Here is a 19,542-nt window from a genome sequence, read left to right on the forward strand (position 1 = left end):
TCAATGCCACAGACTGCTCTTTGACCAACTAAAACAAATAGTGTTCAACTGCTAATGTGGAGCCAGAACAAATAAATAAATCATCTTGTTTTCACTGTGCTTAGTCCACAGATTTAGTGAAAATTAAAAATTGACTTTGCATATATTTGGTGCCAGCCAAGCTTGAAATTGGGGTTTACAGAATATGAAAAGGAATACCATAATTGTAAACGCACTGAGTATGTTTAGCTCTCCGTAATTTGAATATGTCTACTTTTCTTTGAGACCTACAGAAACAAAATGTGTATTTTTTTTCCATATTGCCGTTAATTCTGCTTTATTTGAACATCCACAATGATGGTAAAAACAATCATAGTGCTGTATGCCATATGAAATGTATAGTTTGGGCATGTACTGTAGCGCTTTATAGGCAGCAGTGACCACGGGCAGTGTTTCACACAGAACTCGTGTTTCGCTGTTAGCCGCAGTGACTGAGCAGCGCAGAGTTCTGGAACATTCCTGGAGAGACTCAAAGAAGAACATACACAGTGGGAGTTTGGACCCAGCTCAAGAAAAATAAATCCAGGTTTACATTTTATGAGTAAATGAGATCATATCTAGTCGGCCCTTGAAAGCTAGGGGACAAAAATGCATGTCTGTGCTGCTGTTAGATCAAGATATTTCATTTAGATTTGATAACTCATCATGTCTACACAAGGCATATGGTTTGTGTGGGTGTTTGGGCTGTAGAAATATGGCAGTAATGATGTTGCTGACATCTGTGGTTAAGGGTTGTGCGCAGTCATGTTGATTAATAAATCAGCTATAGCTCTTAGTAAGCTACTAATTTGTTGCGTTATTGGAACTTCTGAAGAGAATTGTATAAACACACACAAAGCAAGATTTGTTTTGCATTTTCTAAATAATGTACCAGATCATTAACCCAGCTAAAACGTTTTGCTAATGTTCCCATTAGGTTATGAATCATAGAAACGTTCAAAACCGTCATTTTTTCTTGGTTGTGCTATTGTTAAGGAAACATTCAATTTTTATCATTTTGCAAACAATGTTACTTTTGAAAGTTCTCTGTCACTGAACATTTGGAAACAAGCAGTAACATTTAAAAAATGTTAGACGAACCTCCAACTAAAATGTTTCAGAAAAAAACAGTATAAACAATGCATAAATAACATTTTTTTTTATTAAATACCAGATAAGCTTGAACAAACTTTCTATCAACGTTACTGGAAAAACTGTTTGAGAGAACATAGCCAAAGTTCTGAGAACGTTCCCTGTAAGCTGGGTTGTAATATTTTAGCCTTTGAGAAGATGTTAAAGGTTTGTTTTTGCATTTGGCTTGCCAATGCTCATTTATGACTGAGGGCTCAAGAAAATTTTGCATTGATTTTGTGGTTGGAAACCCAATAGCTGTGACAACTGTTGACTATGCCACCAACTGTTCAATAAAGGTTATGCAAGATTGAGTACATACAAATTTCTGAAACTTGGATTTACAGTAAGCCAAGGTCTGCAATGTGTCTCTCATGTTCATTACTATTTTACCTTTATAAGAGAAAGGCTAAATCAAAATCTGGGCAAGATGAGCTGTTGTCATAATGAGGCACATTCATGTTTTATTGATCATAATATGCTGCAGATTATTGTAAGTTTTGCTCGCTCTTCTTTACACAACTAGAGCTTCTCTATCCCAAAATGTTTCTATATACAAACCCCGATTACCTTGGCAACAAGAGAAGGTGCTTGATCAAGCACGAGGTCCACATAACTGGCCCCAATAAATACTTTGCAGCACTTAATTTAGTTCCATGCCGTGGGCCATTAGCTCCTGCAGTCCATCTCTCAGCAACTGTGCGGCTGATGGAGAGAAAAGGCACAGCAGTGTCAATTTAATTAAATCCAGCTTGTCTGGGTGTGGCTGGTCATCATCTGCGTGTATAGCACATATCTGACCGGACCAGAAATTAATATTGATGCCCACAATGTTATTTTTCTTAAGTTCCTGAGTTTATTCTAAAAAAGATGAATTAGTGGACCGCCGATGTGCAAGAAGAGAAGAAAAGGAAAATCTGGGAACCCGATAGTATTAAATAAAACACTATTATTGTTTTCAATTTATTATGTCTTTATTTATTTATATACAATCAAATATTTTTAAGAACAATGCAAGATCATTTAAACTCATTAACAACAACATGGGCCTTTTGAGGGCCATAATATTAAGAAATGTTGTGCTTCACTATCATAATTTTTATAAAGTAAATAAAATGATCGCTGTCATAATTAGTATGACATAATAAATGACCTCCAATATTAAGAACATAACATCACATTGTATTTGACTTCTGAGTAAAGGAAAATTGCAACAAAATTTAATAAAACATTTTTTCTTTTACCAAAAACAACAAATTTGTCTAAAGAGATTTTTTTAGTTACTCACTTTAGATTGATCACGCTAAAAACAATATTTTTCTTATAAACAGTTTTAACGTAATGACTCTATTATGTTGTTTTATTTTAAATTATTAATAAGATATCTGATAACCCTCATAACCTTAAAATAATAACCCTCATAACCTTAAAAAACTGCTGCATTTAAAAACATTCTGCATGAAAATACCACAAATTAAAGAAATGACTAGTTAAATACTTGACATGATGTATTATTACAGCATTTGAATAACATATTTCAAATTGATTATTCAAATTAAAAGTTTTATAAAATCAGGATATATTCCACACTGTAGACCTGAGCAAGGAAAACAGTATTTGTTTTGTAGATTTTAGAGAACTTAAAACGTTTAACTAGTCTAAGTCAGTTTGGTTTTTGCGGCATGTTTCTTTGTGCACTGAATAGTTTATTAATATTCAAATATTCTATTGTTTAAAGCTGATTTACACATGAATATTTTCCTCTCAGGTTCCTAAGTTACACTTGCTTATCTGCTATTTCCTCTGGTTTGTACAACATATGTCTGGTTCATAAAGTTACCAAATAAGCAAACGTGTTCTATTTAGTCATGGTTTGTGAGGAGAGCATATGTATTTACTGTCACAAAACACATTCATTTAGAACAACAAATAGAAGAACACGCATCATAACATAGTCTACAAGACATCACTATGTAACTCCAGGGATAATGCCATAATTTGTATTCATTAACCAAGCGGGTTTGATCGTTCCCCTTCCCCTTTTTAAGCACTTGAGTATTACGGCTGTGAAACAAGCATCAAAGCGCTGTATGGGGCCCCACAGGCTTCGGCTGTATTAAAATCACAATCTGTCTAATTACAGGTATGCACAGTCAGAGTGGTGAGAAAAGGAGAATGTTTTCTACAGAGATGCCTTGAAGGCTTTGTTAATACACTGACTGGAATAAATTCCTCATGCGAGGAACTCAGGTGCCACACATTTCCTGTACTGAGAGCCTTTTGAAACAGCCTTCCAGGTGAGAGTGAGACTGTGACTCAAGTTGTCTCCACTCGAGCCGTGAGTAAACATCATCTCGCACTTGATCCTGCAATAAGCCCAGTAATGAGGCCAAGCGCTTGGCATTAAGATCACAGAGCGCTCGTCTGCCCTCGGTCTCACGCCGCACAGTCAGACGCTGTTTGCTCTGCACAGATTTTTGACTCAGTTCCGTGGGAGAGGAGAGCGTCTGCACGGGTGCCATTAGTCACCATGCATGGGATAGCAATCGCATTTACAAAAGGGGCTTTTTTTTAACAAACAAAATGCTGTGCGGCCTATCACGCGGCAACTTTTTAAACATGAATCAACTCAATGCAATGTCTCGGAGACCTTTTGTTTCACTAGTTGCGATTTATTAGTTGCAGTTGTTTACCCTGCATGCCACCAATATGGTAATAACAAAACATTAAAGGTATGCAAAAATTATCACACTAGGGTTTATTAACTATGACTTTTGCCTCAATAAACTCCACATTACTGCTTATTGGATAGTTGTTACGTTTAGGTATTAAGGGATGTAGAATATGGTCATGCAGAAAAAGGCATTAAAATGTGCTTTATAAGTACTAATAAACAACTAATATCCTAGCAATATGCATGCTATAAGCTATAGTTAATAGTGAGAATTGAACCTTAAAGCGTTACCTAATTTTTTTGTTGTTTAGGGAAATACATTAAATGCTTCGCAAACCTGAACTTGGTTTTGCAATTCATCACAACAGCAACATTCACATTTTTGAGTTTGTTGTTTCCTTAGTTTTGTTAAGCTAATTATAACTTATAGCCTAAATAATAAATTACAAATCTTCTGCATGCTATTTCAGGCCACAAACAAAAGACGTCCATCTTCCACTTCAACAGCATGTGCTTGTCTGCTTTAGTATAAGCTATTACATAGCTTAGTTTTCACTTAAATTGATTAACATTTATACTGTAAAAAAAATGATATGTTATCAATAAGTTATAACACTTTTTTATTTTGATAAGTTATACAAGAATCAACTCATTTTTTAAAAATCAGTTTAATGTAATTGTAAGTTGAAATGACTTAAACATCCAAGTTGATTGTACTTTTTTTTTTTTTTTATCAATACAGATATAATTTCAAGAGCTCCTGTGGAAGTGCGTCGTGTACCCCGTGACTACAGGCTTGTGTTTTTATTTGATGCTTGGGAAAAGAGCACCACTTGGGTGGTTGGAGCCCTGGCAGAATCCCAAAGTCTAAGTAACCTTCAATCCTTAATCCTCAACCCAAACCTGACCCTTACTCGCGTCTAGCTGTCGGACGTCTGTCTCAAACATCTTTAAACCAAAACATTATAGGATGTTCGTGTTGAATAAAAACGGAACAGATTTTACGTTATACCCGATTAGTCGTGTCACTATTAAATCACATCTACATTATTAAATATTTGATACTTAAATGCATATTTTTAATGCGTTTTAGCCTACGTGAAACAACTGTAGCTAATCCGCAGTAACTGACGCTGAATAATTGAGAACAAAGGCCGCCTCGAAGTCTCCGATTAACGTCTGCCTTCAAGGCTACACAAGTATCATTACATTTATTATATTAATCTTCGATAACATAGGTCAGATAAGTGCGAATGATTATGTTTTCAATTGTGCTGAACTTTCGACTCTTATGTTGAAAGGTGTGTTTAGCTTCCTTTATCATATCAAAGATTACATAATATCAGTGTTCGCCATAAATGACAGATTTTAAATGGCAAATCATTTAAATAATCGGGTGATCTTTAAACGCAGCTTTGGCGCAGTTGTAGCCTATAGCGTTTGCTTCTATAAAATAATAATTACCTGGAGAAAGAATATTAACAACAATAACAGTAATAATAATCATAAACGATGCACAAATTACAGCAGAATTCCTTGCATAGAGTTCAAGTCCAAAGTCAGTTTGTTGCTGAACTTTGGTCATCTTTTATTACAGGTAAGATTGTTTGGTCTTCACAACTTCATGTAAAACAGCTTTCAAATTTCGTTGTGATGGTCACTGTATAAGAGCCACTATGATGAGGTGAGTTTTAATGAGCTTCGGTGTTACATATAGATATTTTTGCTATCTTTTTTTTTTATTATTTTTGCTTGAACATTCATGTTTTGTTTCCCACATTAAAGGTTTTCTGTTCTAATCTGCCTGTCAGTGCTGCTGTTCAGCACTTCAGCCAAGCCATACAGACCCAGGGTATGTTTAACTTCTAATATGGACACTCTTAATTTACAGCAAAATATTTTGACTGTCTTATGTTACAAAGGAAGAAAATAAACAATGGCTATAGTCGCTTTTAATTACAACTGTTTTTACAAGGTCTGCCCTGACCCTTCTTGCCATTTTGAGCAAGAAAAAAAGGATGCAAAGAATTTAACATTAATTTGGACGTCTTTTCTTGTATATCAAACTGTGATTACTGACATTGCTATAGGCAGTACTATTGGGATATTTTAAACATATTTAATATTTTAAACAATCCATTTGCTCATATTTGGCTTGTTGCTTTTACAGGAAAAAGTGTTTGGCAAAGCAGTTCAGGACACTATAATGTAAGTACATGTCTTGCCTTCTGCACACACTGTGAAGGACCTAAGTAGCTATACATACATATATATATAATCACTTTAACCAAATATTCAAATGATTAAAATAAAATATTCCTTTTCCATGGTAGTTTTGATCATCGCAATGGGAAGATGATCCAGGGAATGGAGGAGGTGGAGCCACCACAGGACATGGATATAACAAATTCTGACATCGATCCTAACATGTTGATTTGGAAAGCAGTAAAAGAAGAAATTCAGCCGAAATACAACAGACCTGAAGAGGATAAAGATGCTCTCTACCACTCCTTTGACATAAAACATCCAGCTGACCCAAAACAGCATGAAAACTACTTTCAGCCGCTGGGACACGATCGGGTACAGATGTATGACGAACCAGAAGAAGATAGGGACGGTCTATACCACGGCACGTTTGATGTAGCTGTCGAGCCAATGAAAAGAGAGAAGGATGTAATTGGAGGTAATGCCAGGCCCATCTACTCAAGCCCAGAAGAGGACAAAGATGACATGTACCACGCAGATCTCAAAGGACATCAGTCTGACCAGCAGGCTCTTGCGATGAACATATTCCCCAATCGCCCCAAAAGAGTGCACACAGAGCCAGAGGTAGACCTGGATGAGCTTTATCATAAGCAATGATAAAATAAGTCATGTCATATCTATACGACTGCAGTACTGGATGTTAATTCATTATGTGTGGTTTTAATTAAATGATCTCTATTTTTAAAATCATAAAAATAAAAAAAATGTTTGTTTGTTTTTTAAATATAGAACTAAACATAGAAGAAGAATGTCCGTTCAGCATGTTTCACACTCAGCAATACCAGGAAGACTGTGACCATAAGCCATATGGTTCACTTACTGTTTTTTTTAATGAAGCATTTTTAAATAAATGAGTAAATGAAATACATTTTTATACAATCATAATAAAATAATTGAAAAAAGTATATTTAAAAAAGAAAGTATTTACTAAGGCAAAGTATTAGAAGAAAAGCAAAAGTATTACATTTCCATAGAGGACATTCACAGAGCTCGATTCAGCTGTTAATTCACAGAACAACGAGAAACAAAGTGAAATGCTACATTGGGGATTGAGCTACACCTGTCGCACAAAAGAAGTAAAACATAAAATAGATCAATTAAATAAATAAAACATTAAATATTTAAAGACTGAACAGAGCTGACTTTCAGCTCACAAAACTTAAAATACAGTTAAGTATCTTCAAATGGTTTTATTGTATGAATTGTATGATTTTACTCTATTTATTTTAGAAATTGTCTCATTACTTCTATATCACATTATTACAGAAAGAATGAACAGAAAAAAAAGTCAAAATGTGGAGGCACTAAATTAATAACATGCATACATTTTTATATAAAAATAACATACAATATTTTTATATCAATTATATGAAGATATTTTAGGATTTTTAGTCTAATCACTTTGGTAATGAAAAACTACCAAACGGCTCCTCTTTCAGCATTGTTCATCCGGTGGAATGACACCTTTCTTGATTATAATATTTCCATACAATGCTGTCTCCCTGTCGGAGAGATTTAAGAATCATCGATTATTTTTCTTAAATAAAAACAGCTAAACAGATCATCATAGATCATAAATAAAAATGCTCACCCAGTTGCCACTACAGCAAATGCCTTTTTGGCACGCTCATAAAATGCAAACCGCTCAACAAACTTGAAGTTACCCTGAAAAAAAAAAGCATGTTGATTTTTTGTTTAGGTGATAATTAGTCTATATATGCACATTTAATATCCTGGACGAATTAATTGTATTCTTCCCTTTGTAAACCTAGCTTGGTCAAATATAATTTCAATAGTGATGAATCTGTCCTCATCATATTAGTTATGATATTTTATGTATGTAATAGCTTACATCTGATCCTGCTTGTTTCAGGAGGTCAGAGTACTGGTCCCATACCGGCACTTTCAGTCCTTTTAATTTGTCACTCTGAACAAGGTCCATGACAGCTGCCTAATAAATCAGACCATATTCAGTTACAGACACAGCCTACAATTATGAAAAGTTACATACATGGTAAACCTTGTGGTTTAGCCATTTAAAAAATAAAAGATGCCAAAGAATGTTATCACCCACCGAATCATCATAGGTATCAAGAGGAAAAAGCTTCAGTATTGCCTTCAGAAGTTCTGGTATACCTACAGCTTAAAGAATAAATAAGATCATACACTTGATCACCTTGCACAGCAGTGTCAGTGACACACATTTGACTTTTCTTGCTATACAAATAATGCATATTAAGAAATTCTGGGGCCAACAGATATCTAAAAATACAATGGTTACCATAATTTACAAAATAATTATTATTGGTTCTGTAAAACCATAGTAAATTAACATGAGATCTCTTTCAAAAAGTATAAGAAAGGTCATAAAATAAAATAAATTCAATGAAAGTTGTATAGGAAATACCTGTAGAAGCTACATGTTTAGTAAAGGTTTAGACATACCATCCGCTCTTATCTCCACTGGACCACATTTACAAATAGATGTGGCTGGAAAATTAGCGTCTGCAAGAACTGAAAAAAAAAAAAGTAATAGGCAACATGAAAATTCATACATGACGTTAATTTCTTATAACAGTATTGTTGCGATGATGACGTCTGCGCTCATAAGACAAACCAGATCCACTCAAAAAGCTAGACGGACAGAAAATCTACGCTTTACAACATCAGCGGGAGTCGAAAGAGTGGATATGTGCTTTGGCTTAGAGATAATAAAAATGTGACATTTTTATGAGAGACAGCCTACAAAGTTTTTGAGTGACATTTTGATGATCGAAATGAAAGCGCGTGCATGTTGAGCGGTAAGGAGCGCAGCCAAAGCAATAATAACACTTCCCGTTTCAATACTTGAGCTACGATATATCCGTGGCGTTTATAAATCACGTCTAACTTCAAATAAACCAATGACATGCTATAATGGTGGCACAAACCTGGTACAAACAGGTAAGTTATATCGTCTAACATTCAAACCTAGAAATTAGCCTACAAGTGTGATGCAAGAACTTGTTTGACGTTCATAAAAGGGACGCTGCATGTGATGTGATCCGATCTCATTAACGACTTACCTAGTTCATCTCCATGACCCATTTGCGCCAAAACATACAATAATTCAGGCGTAAGTACCGATGGGATTCCTTTTAGTATAACCATTTCAAAGCAGTGACAGAACACGAGCAAGTTTGTGGGCAGTCATGTGACCCTTTGAAGTATTTCAATTGGTTACACGAAATAAGAGCTACGTAACGCAACCTGCGTTTCGAATACGTAATTTGCGCTTCTTTGCATACCAGTGACGGTCTTCTTTTTTTGTTTAATCTATGTTCAAGTAAGACTGGTTATGCATAGTCTTATTCTGTTTCAGAATGAGAAGGCATATTCATTTTCAGCATTGTTTTTGCATACATTTGTTCGTGAACTTGTGTTAGTCATGCCTCCTTATTGTCAGGCTGCTATATAAAAATAAAAATTGCATTAAGTTGTCAGAAAGCGTTACATTTAACTGGCGAACAAAATATCCCTTTGTGTGAGGGGGTAACCACATCCACTCTCGGTCGGTATACAACAGTGTTTTTTATCAATTTACATTTCAAAAATATATTAAATCGTCAATGAATAGCACACTGCTAAAATTAACATAACATCAATGGCTCACTAATATTTTAATATAGTAGGCTACATATAGCCTAGCCTAACCGTTTATAGCAAGATTTCAAATTCATTATTTTATGTCTCTGACTAGCCTTTTCGTAAATAAGCTTGATGTGAAAAGTTAGAGTAAAATGTTGAGGAAAAATCCACGTATAGCCTACTCAGTCTCATCCTCTGCAGTGTGACTGAACTCGCAACACAAATACAGGCCTACATTCTACGTGAAATTCTATATTATTGCTCTTGACAACATGCAATTAAATTCCTACACGATCCCATGCTAAATATGTATAGGCCCTATATGTCTAATAAAATTTTATTGTGGGTAAATTGAAATTTGATTATACACAAGGCTTGAGATCATTTTTTCATAGTGACATTTATTTGTAAGAAGAAAAAAAAACATTAGCAAGCTAATTGAGCTTAAACTCGCCGTTTAAACGAAGAACGACACCTAGACGTGCAGCTGCTACTGATGAAGAGGAACTGCCGGTGATGTGGTTGTAATTCAGGGAAATTTGCTCCAAAAGACCTGTGTGGAGGCTTTGCAGCTGCGAAACGTAGAGTGAAAGTGGAAAGATGGAAGACTGATGGAAGAAAAGACATTCGGAGGAGCCAAGACTGTCTGATCAGTTCAAAGCTCCTTTCTTTTACCGAGGAACCATGCTGCTCCCTCTTTGGTTCTGCTTTTTTAAATGAGTTTATCACGCTATGAGGAGCTGCCTTTGCCAAAATGTAACGTTTTGCCTCTTTTGTCTGCGCTGAGCGCCTCAATTCGGTCTACATTTATTATTTTGACCTTTCGTTAGCAGGGGATAGACTTCAAAGTGGAACCTCTCTTTTGCTGTCTTTAAGGAGACCTTTGTGTTGTTGCGGTATGTGGAGAGAAAGTTTTTTCTCCTCTTTTAAAAGTTTTGTTCCAGGGGCTGAGAAGAAAGCTGGACTCCGAGGGAATATTGAATGAAAATTAAAATCAATTAGGCTATGGACTTTTGAGAGTGTTTGGAACGACGCCGTGCGAAAAAAAAAAAAAAGCCAAGATTTTTAAGCGAGAAAATGCCCTCAGTTGATGTGCAATTGAGATGAATGGACTCGTCCTATAATTACATTTGCTGTGGTCCTTCTGGACGCTGTATTTCACATAAAATGGTCAGTGTTTAATGCGTAAAAACGGGTTGAAAGTTCGCTAGTGCTCTTTAACCTGACAAGTAATTATGAAGCGACATTAGAAACTTTACAGTGATTCATCAATAATAAGTTTGAGTTTGGTTTAAAGCAATGAATGACATTTCATAAATTGCCTTTTGGTTTACGTAAAACGAAAACGAAAAGCTAATTATTAAGATAATATTCATAAACAGGAAAAATACGCATATTAATATGATGAAAAATGCTAGATATTTATAAATCATCGTCCTAAAAAATCCAATTTCAACACATTGGACATAGTGATAGGCCTATATTTAAGATGACCTGGTTACTGAAAGTTTTTACTAAGATATGGTAATTCCTGTTGTTGGTCAATAAACAAACTTAAGTATATATTTAAGCAGCACAAAACCTGTCTTATAGGCTATTTATAAAACTATAATTCGCATCCCTCAAAACACTATTTTGCGCTCCACAAATCAGAGCCCTTAATAATATAACATTTTTATAAAAGGATTTTGTATTTATAGCAAATATATAATTTAAAGAATACCGCCACAAAATACCACTACATCGACTTTATTATCCCACTGGATACGCTGCAAGAGTGACTGAAAATACAGCCACAGCACCACCTAGAGTGCACAAAGTGTAATTGCGCGATCTCACCTCATTTCCAAATGAATGAGCCAAAGCATGGCCAGATCAGCATACAGTCAAATCGAGTTGTACAGTAACAGTTTAAGAAGACTATGGCAATGGCATTTTTCTCTTTCAAACTGCTCAACTGTATATTACAATGCATTATTTAGTGTTTCAATTACATATAAGTTTATGTACTGGATCCCTCCATTTAAGGTGTATCAGCAAAGATTTAAAAGTGATAATACCAGATGATTAATGTACAAGCTAAACTCAGCGAACCACAGGTATGCACGCCTGACAGCCCAATTATGTAAATCTTGATGTTTTTTCATAAACACTTGATAAGAAAATTAAGGCAAAGTAGAGCATTTTAATATCGGCATTTTATCACAATCTAAATTTCTCCACTGGAATTTTAATTGTCCTGGAAAGCAGCTTTTCTCTTCTCGACAAAGGCAGTCATGCCCTCTTTTCTGTCCTCCTGAAAATGAGAACACAGCAAGTTCAAGAAAGTAGAAATCTTCTCGCTCAAAAAAAGAAACGAATAAATGGAAGAAAAGTGACGCACCGTGGCAAAGGTTGCGTGGAACAATCTTTTCTCAAGTCGACTGCCCTCAGCTAAAGTCAGTTCAAACGCTGTAAGTAAAGTTCAAATAAAACTATCAATTTCTAAATGGCTGCACAGAACTATTCAGTTTTCATGTGACGTCACATGCTAATAGAAACGCCCACTTGGAGGGCACAACAAGGCTTTCCTCCGGTGCCCGCCAGTCATTTTTACCAGGTTTGTAGTAAGTACTAATGTGGTAAGACAGTGATATTAAAAGACCAAATTCAATATACACCTTATTGATGATGCATAGTTTGCCCAGGCATGATGAACACAGAATATATATGGCAACACCTGATCCATTAATACTAACACTATCTATTATCTTAAAGGGGGGGTGAAATGCTATTTCATGCATACTGAGTTTTTTACACTGTTAAAGAGTTGGATTCCCATGCTAAACATGGACAAAGTTTCAAAAATTAAGTTGTACGTTTGATGGAGTATTTCTGTACCAAAAATACTCCTTCCGGTTTGTCACGAGTTTCGGAAAGTTTTTTTCGAGTATGGGCATGTGTGACGTCAGATGGGGCGGAATTTCCTTATACGGTCCTAAGGGCTCTTCTCCCAGAAGGGCGTGCGCGCGTAGACCACCAAAGCGAGAGAGCGAAAGCAGTACCTCAGCGCTGTGCTCGCTGCAGTCACAGGACTTTGTTTGTTCCCTGCATTTCGACGATGATTGTTTTATAAACAAGGCCCAGTTCGACGCCGGATTTAGTAGTCCCAACAATAAAGGTTCACGGTCGTGCGTTGGAACCGCAGGCGGTGAGTAAAACTCATAGACAAACTGCTTCAAATGTTTGTGTGTGTTGTTAGCTATCGGCGCGTTAGCACCGCCCACACGGCACGCCTCCAGCCGCTCGTTTTTTTTCCGGAAAGACTCGGTACAGTCTATCTTTCTTTTATAAATATAATAAAACTAAAGACTTTTTGAAGATACGAAGGATGCAATAATACTCTATAGGTACTCAAGATTAACATGAGATTGAGTGAAACTGAGTGTTTCACCCCCCCCTTTAAAAAAAAAGAAGTTTTTTTATTAAACTGGGAAGGGTCATAGCACTTGCATATTGTTGTCCTATTGTTAGTTTCACTGCTTCTATTGTTTTCATTTGTAAGTCGCTTTGGATAAAAGCGTCTGCTAAATGAATAAAATGTAAAATGTAATGTAAATGTAATGCAACACAAGGTTTCTTGTTAAGCGTTATTTCAATCGAAAACCATTATGAAGAAAATGCGTTGTGTTTATATTTTGGGCTCATCTGCTCGCCTGTATATAGCATGCATCATCAAAAAGGTGTAAACTGAATTTGATATTTTAATATCACTGTTGTAGTACATTAAGGCACTTTAAGGGTGGGTTGCATCAATATGGATTAAGCATCTCCTTAGCCTGGTGTTGGTTCGCACTCAGCCTTTGCTGCTTGATCAGCCCTTTAATTCTAGTGATTGAAATACTGCAGCAGTTGCTGTATATGGATCACAAGTGCCCAAAACTTACAAACTTGTTCACATATTTTTGTTTTTGAGAAGGAAAATAGACAGGCTTGTGCTGCAGTTCTATGGCGGCTTTGCGCTCCAGGGCTCCGCTATGAATATGTATTTTTTAAACCCGATCTGGATGCATGAACCTAATGTTGAAAGTCAGTGAGCCTCATTCATGAAACATGAGCAGAATACATTTCAACATAAAAGCTTCTATCCCTTTAAAACCTTACCTGCATTAACAGCTTCCTTTGCCATTGCAGAGACAAGTTTGGAATTGCCAGCTATTTTCTCACCACATTTGATCGCTTCTGAAACCAGCTGATCCACAGGAAATACTTTACTTACCAGACCTATAGAGATGAATACATTAGTCCACATATTGAATTGAGAGAAGAAGAAAGAAGCTGTAGCGCAACAGTAAGTTTGAAAGACAAACCAGAGAGTTTTGCCTCCTGAGCGGAGATTCGGTCTCCTGTGAGAACCATCTCCATCGCAAGGGATTTTCCCACAGCTCTTGTAAGCCTCTGAGTGCCACCAGCACCTGGAGCCAAAGAAATCACCTGATCACAGCTACCTCGTAGCTAAATATTGCCGTTCATAATTATTCTGCAACAAGCAATCCACATAATTAAAAAACGGATGTGTTACTGTACCAGGAATGGTCCCGAGCAGGATTTCTGGCTGTCCAAACTGTGCCTTCTCCCCAGCATAGATTATGTCACACATCATGGCAAACTCACATCCACCACCAAGCTGGACAGGACAAACACTTTGTTTATGCTTGAGTGGGAATTAAGTGGGCTTTTTAGTGATTCATTTAAAACATTTACCTACCGCAAACCCATTGACAGCAGCAATAACAGGCTTTTTGACTGTTGAAACCTTGTTCCAATGTGCCAAGAAGTTTCCACCATAGCACTCTTGAAAGGTTCGATTCTGCATCTCTTTAATATCTGCTCCAGCTATCAAAGCAAAAGTGTTAATACAACATATGATGAGTTTAAAGGAATTCAATATAACATGCTCAACTAATTTTATTGACAGTTTCAGACCTGCAAAGGCTTTTTCACTCCCTGTGACGACAATTGCTCCCACTTCACTGTCACCCTCAAAGGCATCAAGGGCTTTGCCCACCTCTATCATAAGCCCATCACAAAGAGCATTCAAGGCCTTTGGTCTATTCAGTTGGATGAAACCGACATTCTTCTTTTCACCCTTTTTGTCAACCAGTATGTACTGATACTGGCCACCTGCAAAAGAGATGAGGGCAACTAGCTCAATGCAATTTTTTTAATTATTAAAACAGAATTGATTTGTCAAATACATCACCTCTTTATTATATGTATATTCCTATTCTTATTCTTATTTTAAAATATGTTTCAATTGTAAACAAGCACACACAAGGGTAGCTACATCTTCCATAAAGGTCGGTGTTTCCATTATAAAGTTGCAGGTACAAAAACAAGCAGTCACAGAGCAAGAGCAGGCAAATGACGCAAGTTTCCAAACAAAGCAAAACTCGAGACTGACATTGAAAAGGAAGTCATTACTTTTATGTAGACATCGTTCCTGTTACCTGAACTACATTGTCTGGTTGCTGCTAACGCTGAGGGAAGGAGTTTACTGTTTTTGAGAAGTAACCCTGTGGATCTGCAGAGCAGCGCCATGGTTGGTTGTGAGAGGTCAACGGTAACGCTGCGACGATGATGAAGCCACGCCACGGCACGTTGATTGGCTGTCAAGAGTGACGTCACACCATAATCAGGATGCCAGATATTGTATTACAAAATCCCTCTTTCTCTTTGTAATGGCACATAAGCTTCCCCTGGCAATATTGTATTGTATTCTGTTTATTTATGTTGTTAAGTTTATTTTGATTAGTCACCTGTGATTTGCACCCTTTTTTTTTGCAATTTTTTTTTTTATTACAAAATCCCTCTTCCCTTGTCGTTCGACCACCGGTTACAGGTGGGTCGAATAAAACGAGGGATTTTTTACGTCTTTTATTTGATTTTATACTTGGGTTTAATAATAACCACCTCAAAGGGGAATTAATAATATTTTTTAGTGTTAAAACAACACGTAAACCACACAAATATGTACAAACACGTGTTGAGTTTTCCCTTTACTCCCTGTTTAATAGTTGGATTAGTTTTAAAACAAGGATTAGACGGAAAATAATGGCAACAACCTATGGCACGTTTTTGCGCGTATATCTCCCTCTATTGGTCACTTTTGTGAATGAACTCCACATTTTGCAAAAAGTACTGTCGTTTGTATTGCCCGTTGAGCATGTATGACATAAGGAATGATCTGAGGCATAGGCGCCGATTTATGTTTTCCTCCGTGGGTGCTCATGGGCGTACGCCCTTTAAAAAAAAAAAAAAATCAATTTTTTTGCACTTCAGAACCTTAGGAAATGGACAGCGGCCGACACTTAACAGTGTTAAATTTGAAAAATACTGTTGGATAGAACTGCTTGGTTTGTTACCACAGTAACAGTTATCTGCGTGCTTCCTCCGCGATAAAGTTCCGCATTTGCGGCTATCCAACACGAAAATGCATGCAGCAAAGCCTTTCACAACATTGTTTTCTTCAGTTTTGTCGACAACTTTACCATCTAGCTATTCTTTTCTTCAACTCCTCAGCATCCATCTCGACGACTGCAAGCAGATCGCGTGCGCGCGCGGTTATGATGACTTTTTAAAAGTTGGGAGGGCGTGGGCACAAATAAACTGATGTGGATTTTAAATTATTATTTTTTTAACTTGAAATACGGGCATATTTTTGTAGATGTGTTCCTAAAGATGTGCATATATTTGTACGTTTGCACATGATTGTTTTAAACCCATGTTTAGACCCGTGTTTCCCCCGTGTCCGACCCGACCCGCACCCGTTTGAGCAAAATTTGCGGGTAGGCTACCCGAACCCGCGCAGGACTCTGTCACACAAGTCCACACAGTAAAAATTAGATTTGTTAACTCACCATTGCGGTTAATTCTTCAGAAGGAACAGAATTAAAAGAACTGCGCGCTGCAGCTGCGTACAGAGCAGGGTCACTAAAGAGGCTTTTCATCCGAGAAACGCTGTGATTGGTGGATAGGATATGGAGCAGGCGATACCATAGATATCTATGGGCGATACTACTCGACTGACTGCGACATAACCAATCACAGTGTGACAGACGCTTCACATATCACCGACTGCAATGATTAATTTTAAATGAATGTAGACAGAGCGCCTACTGGCAGTCTGGCACACGTGGGTGCTCGGTATTTTCCGTGGGTGCTCGGTATTTTCCGTGGGTGCTCGAGCCCCGGAGCACCCACGGTATCGGCGCCTATGATCTGAGGGTAATGCTAATTATGGTCTCAAAAAACGTCATACTTATTGCTGTCAAAATGTGTGTTTATGATAGTAATTCTTGATATATTTATTTCTCCCATAGAAGAAACCAGCCATCAGAGGGCGCTTTATTCTTGCAATATACAGCTTTTACAAAGTTTGATGCTGTTGTTCATGGTCTTCTGTTTTGTTTGAACGGGCAAACTGCCAAGCAGTTTTAAAGAAGCTTTATGTTAACCCTTGTGCATTGTTAGAATTTACATCCTTTCGTTATGTTTGTGGCTGAAAACAGCCACTACTTTAAACTGCTGTAAAAATGTATCAGATAAATATTTTTTTCAATTTTTTTTGCATTAATCTATTAATCAACCTCAGTCCTGCTCAAAAATATTAAATGTTTAAAAAAAATTCAGGATTTTAACTCTTTAATTGCCAAATTCGTAAATGATGTCACTGATTTGGGAGGAAAAAAAACACAAAATTACTCATTTTCAATATAAAATGTGATTGTGGACTGGATTTTTTTTTACCTTTTATCACAGTCTTGGACATGTCAAAGATTAGAAACAACATTGGTTTTGATGCATTGTTAGTTTTTGTGCAGCATCAGATTTTAACTTTTTCTCCCTCATTTACTGTTCGTGGCTGTTTTTGCCCCATTGACTTCCATTATAACCACATTTTTTGATTGCAAAGCCATGACACCATATAATCATGCATTTTTGATTGTTGGTGGTTTTCCCTGTTGGGAAGAGGTAAAATTTGTAATTTTTACTGTTGATAACCGGGTGGCACCATTAACCCTTTAGATAGGCCTGTGCCAAAAAAAGCTTAGTTTCTGGCTTTTACATGGAGTTATATGGAGTATAACAGCATAATAAAGTGTGTGTGTGTGTGTGTGTGTGTGTGTGTGTGTGTGTGTGTGTGTGTGTGAACTCACCTCTATGCGTCTGAGAAAATCAAAATATGCACCTCAGCTCTCAGAACTGCATGGAGTAAACAAAAACAAAGTAAGTGTATTTATGCACCTGCTGCCTTTTGATGGTGAGAAATGCAGACTAAACAAAAACAAAGCAAGTGGATTTAAACGCGTGCATGCAAGCCTGCTGGTCATTTGATGGTGAGAAGAGCAGCAAGCAACATGAGAAAGGGCTTGACTTGTAGTGAAGTTTTAGAGATGATTATGCAGCCTGACCCCTCCAGCGAGCTGCAGGATGTACCGTCTTCTCCCTCTGACACCACAGACTCAGGAGAGTCAGATCCTGATTTGGATGTGGCACCCTCATCATCCACTCTAGCTTCCACTGAAGGCGAGGAGGATTCGGAGGATCCTGGATCTGGGTGGATTGGGAGAAACGGCGAAGTGTTGTTTTCCACCAACGCGGAGACAACTCCCTTTCTTCAGCCTGCCAGTGGCGTGACTCCAGGGCCGACACGCTATGCCATCACAAGGCATAGTCATACATGTTTGTATGACTGTACAAACATGTATGTGTTGACGCAAGTCATGCTGACAATGAGGTCAATCATCTCCTCCGTAAAAAACAGATTGAACACGGAATCCATGTTCTGGACCCTTGCGAAGGCATAGCGCGTCGGCCCTGGAGTCACGCCTCTGGCAGGCTGAAGAAAGGGAGTTGTCTCCGCGTTGGTGGAAAACCACACTTCGCCGTTTCTCCCAATCCACCCAGATCCAGGATCCTCCGAATCCTCCTCGCCTTCAGTGGAAGCTAGAGAGGATGATGAGGGTGCCACATCCAAATCAGGATCTGACTCTCCTGAGTCTGTGGTGTCAGAGGGAGAAGACGAAACATCCTGCAGCTCGCTGGAGGGGTCAGGCTGCATAATCATCTCTAAAACTTCACTACAAGTCAAGCCCTTTCTCATGTTGCTTGCTGCTCTTCTCACCATCAAATGACCAGCAGGCTTGCATGCACGCGTTTAAATCCACTTGCTTTGTTTTTGTTTAGTCTGCATTTCTCACCATCAAAAGGCAGCAGGTGCATAAATACACTTTGTTTTTGTTTACTCCATGCAGTTCTGAGAGCTGAGGTGCATATTTTGATTTTCTCAGACGCATCAAGGTGAGTTCACACACACACACACACACACACACACACACACACACACACACACACACACACACACACACTTTATTATGCTGTTATACTCCATATAACTCCATGTAAAAGCCAGAAACTAAGCTTTTTTTGGCACAGGCCTATCTAAAGGGTTAATGGTGCCACCCGGTTATCAACAGTAAAAATTACAAATTTTACCTCTTCCCAACAGGGAAAACCACCAACAATCAAAAATGCATGATTATATGGTGTCATGGCTTTGCAATCAAAAAATGTGGTTATAATGGAAGTCAATGGGGCAAAAACAGCCACGAACAGTAAATGAGGGAGAAAAAGTTAAAATCTGATGCTGCACAAAAACTAACAATGCATCAAAACCAATGTTGTTTCTAATCTTTGACATGTCCAAGACTGTGATAAAAGGTAAAAAAAAATCCAGTCCACAATCACATTTTATATTGAAAATGAGTCATTTTGTGTGAGTTTTT

General features: G+C 37.4%; 3 protein-coding genes across 3 annotated transcripts; 1 reads left to right on the top strand and 2 right to left on the bottom strand.

The window, feature by feature from the left end:
• Positions 1–5,499: 5,499 nt before the first annotated feature.
• On the top strand, positions 5,500–6,685 carry LOC308682123 (uncharacterized protein; the record flags this gene model as incomplete). Its single annotated transcript, XM_081351613.1, has 4 exons — positions 5,500–5,507; positions 5,609–5,675; positions 5,994–6,031; positions 6,157–6,685. 4 exons carry the CDS (start codon positions 5,500–5,502, stop codon positions 6,683–6,685), a joined length of 642 nt encoding a protein of 213 aa, XP_081207739.1.
• Positions 6,656–9,917, bottom strand: fuom (fucose mutarotase). The gene is made up of 6 exons (XM_081351951.1): positions 9,154–9,917; positions 8,534–8,602; positions 8,163–8,230; positions 7,941–8,039; positions 7,680–7,753; positions 6,656–7,590 (listed from the first exon to the last, which is right to left on the bottom strand). The coding sequence occupies exons 1-6, from the start codon at positions 9,236–9,238 to the stop codon at positions 7,524–7,526; spliced, it is 462 nt and encodes a 153-aa protein (XP_081208077.1). The 5' UTR covers positions 9,239–9,917; the 3' UTR covers positions 6,656–7,523.
• A 188-nt stretch (positions 9,918–10,105) lies between these two features.
• Positions 10,106–16,663, bottom strand: echs1 (enoyl CoA hydratase, short chain, 1, mitochondrial). Its single transcript, XM_081351952.1, has 9 exons — positions 16,615–16,663; positions 15,205–15,363; positions 14,681–14,878; positions 14,463–14,590; positions 14,282–14,381; positions 14,065–14,169; positions 13,859–13,978; positions 12,099–12,166; positions 10,106–12,011 (listed from the first exon to the last, which is right to left on the bottom strand). Exons 2-9 carry the CDS (start codon positions 15,293–15,295, stop codon positions 11,946–11,948), a joined length of 876 nt encoding a protein of 291 aa, XP_081208078.1. The 5' UTR covers positions 15,296–15,363; positions 16,615–16,663; the 3' UTR covers positions 10,106–11,945.
• Between the last annotated feature and the right edge of the window lie 2,879 nt (positions 16,664–19,542).

Source organism: Scardinius erythrophthalmus (assembly GCF_964197995.2).
Source record: "Scardinius erythrophthalmus genome assembly, chromosome: 21".
NCBI classification, from domain to species: domain Eukaryota; kingdom Metazoa; phylum Chordata; class Actinopteri; order Cypriniformes; family Leuciscidae; genus Scardinius; species Scardinius erythrophthalmus.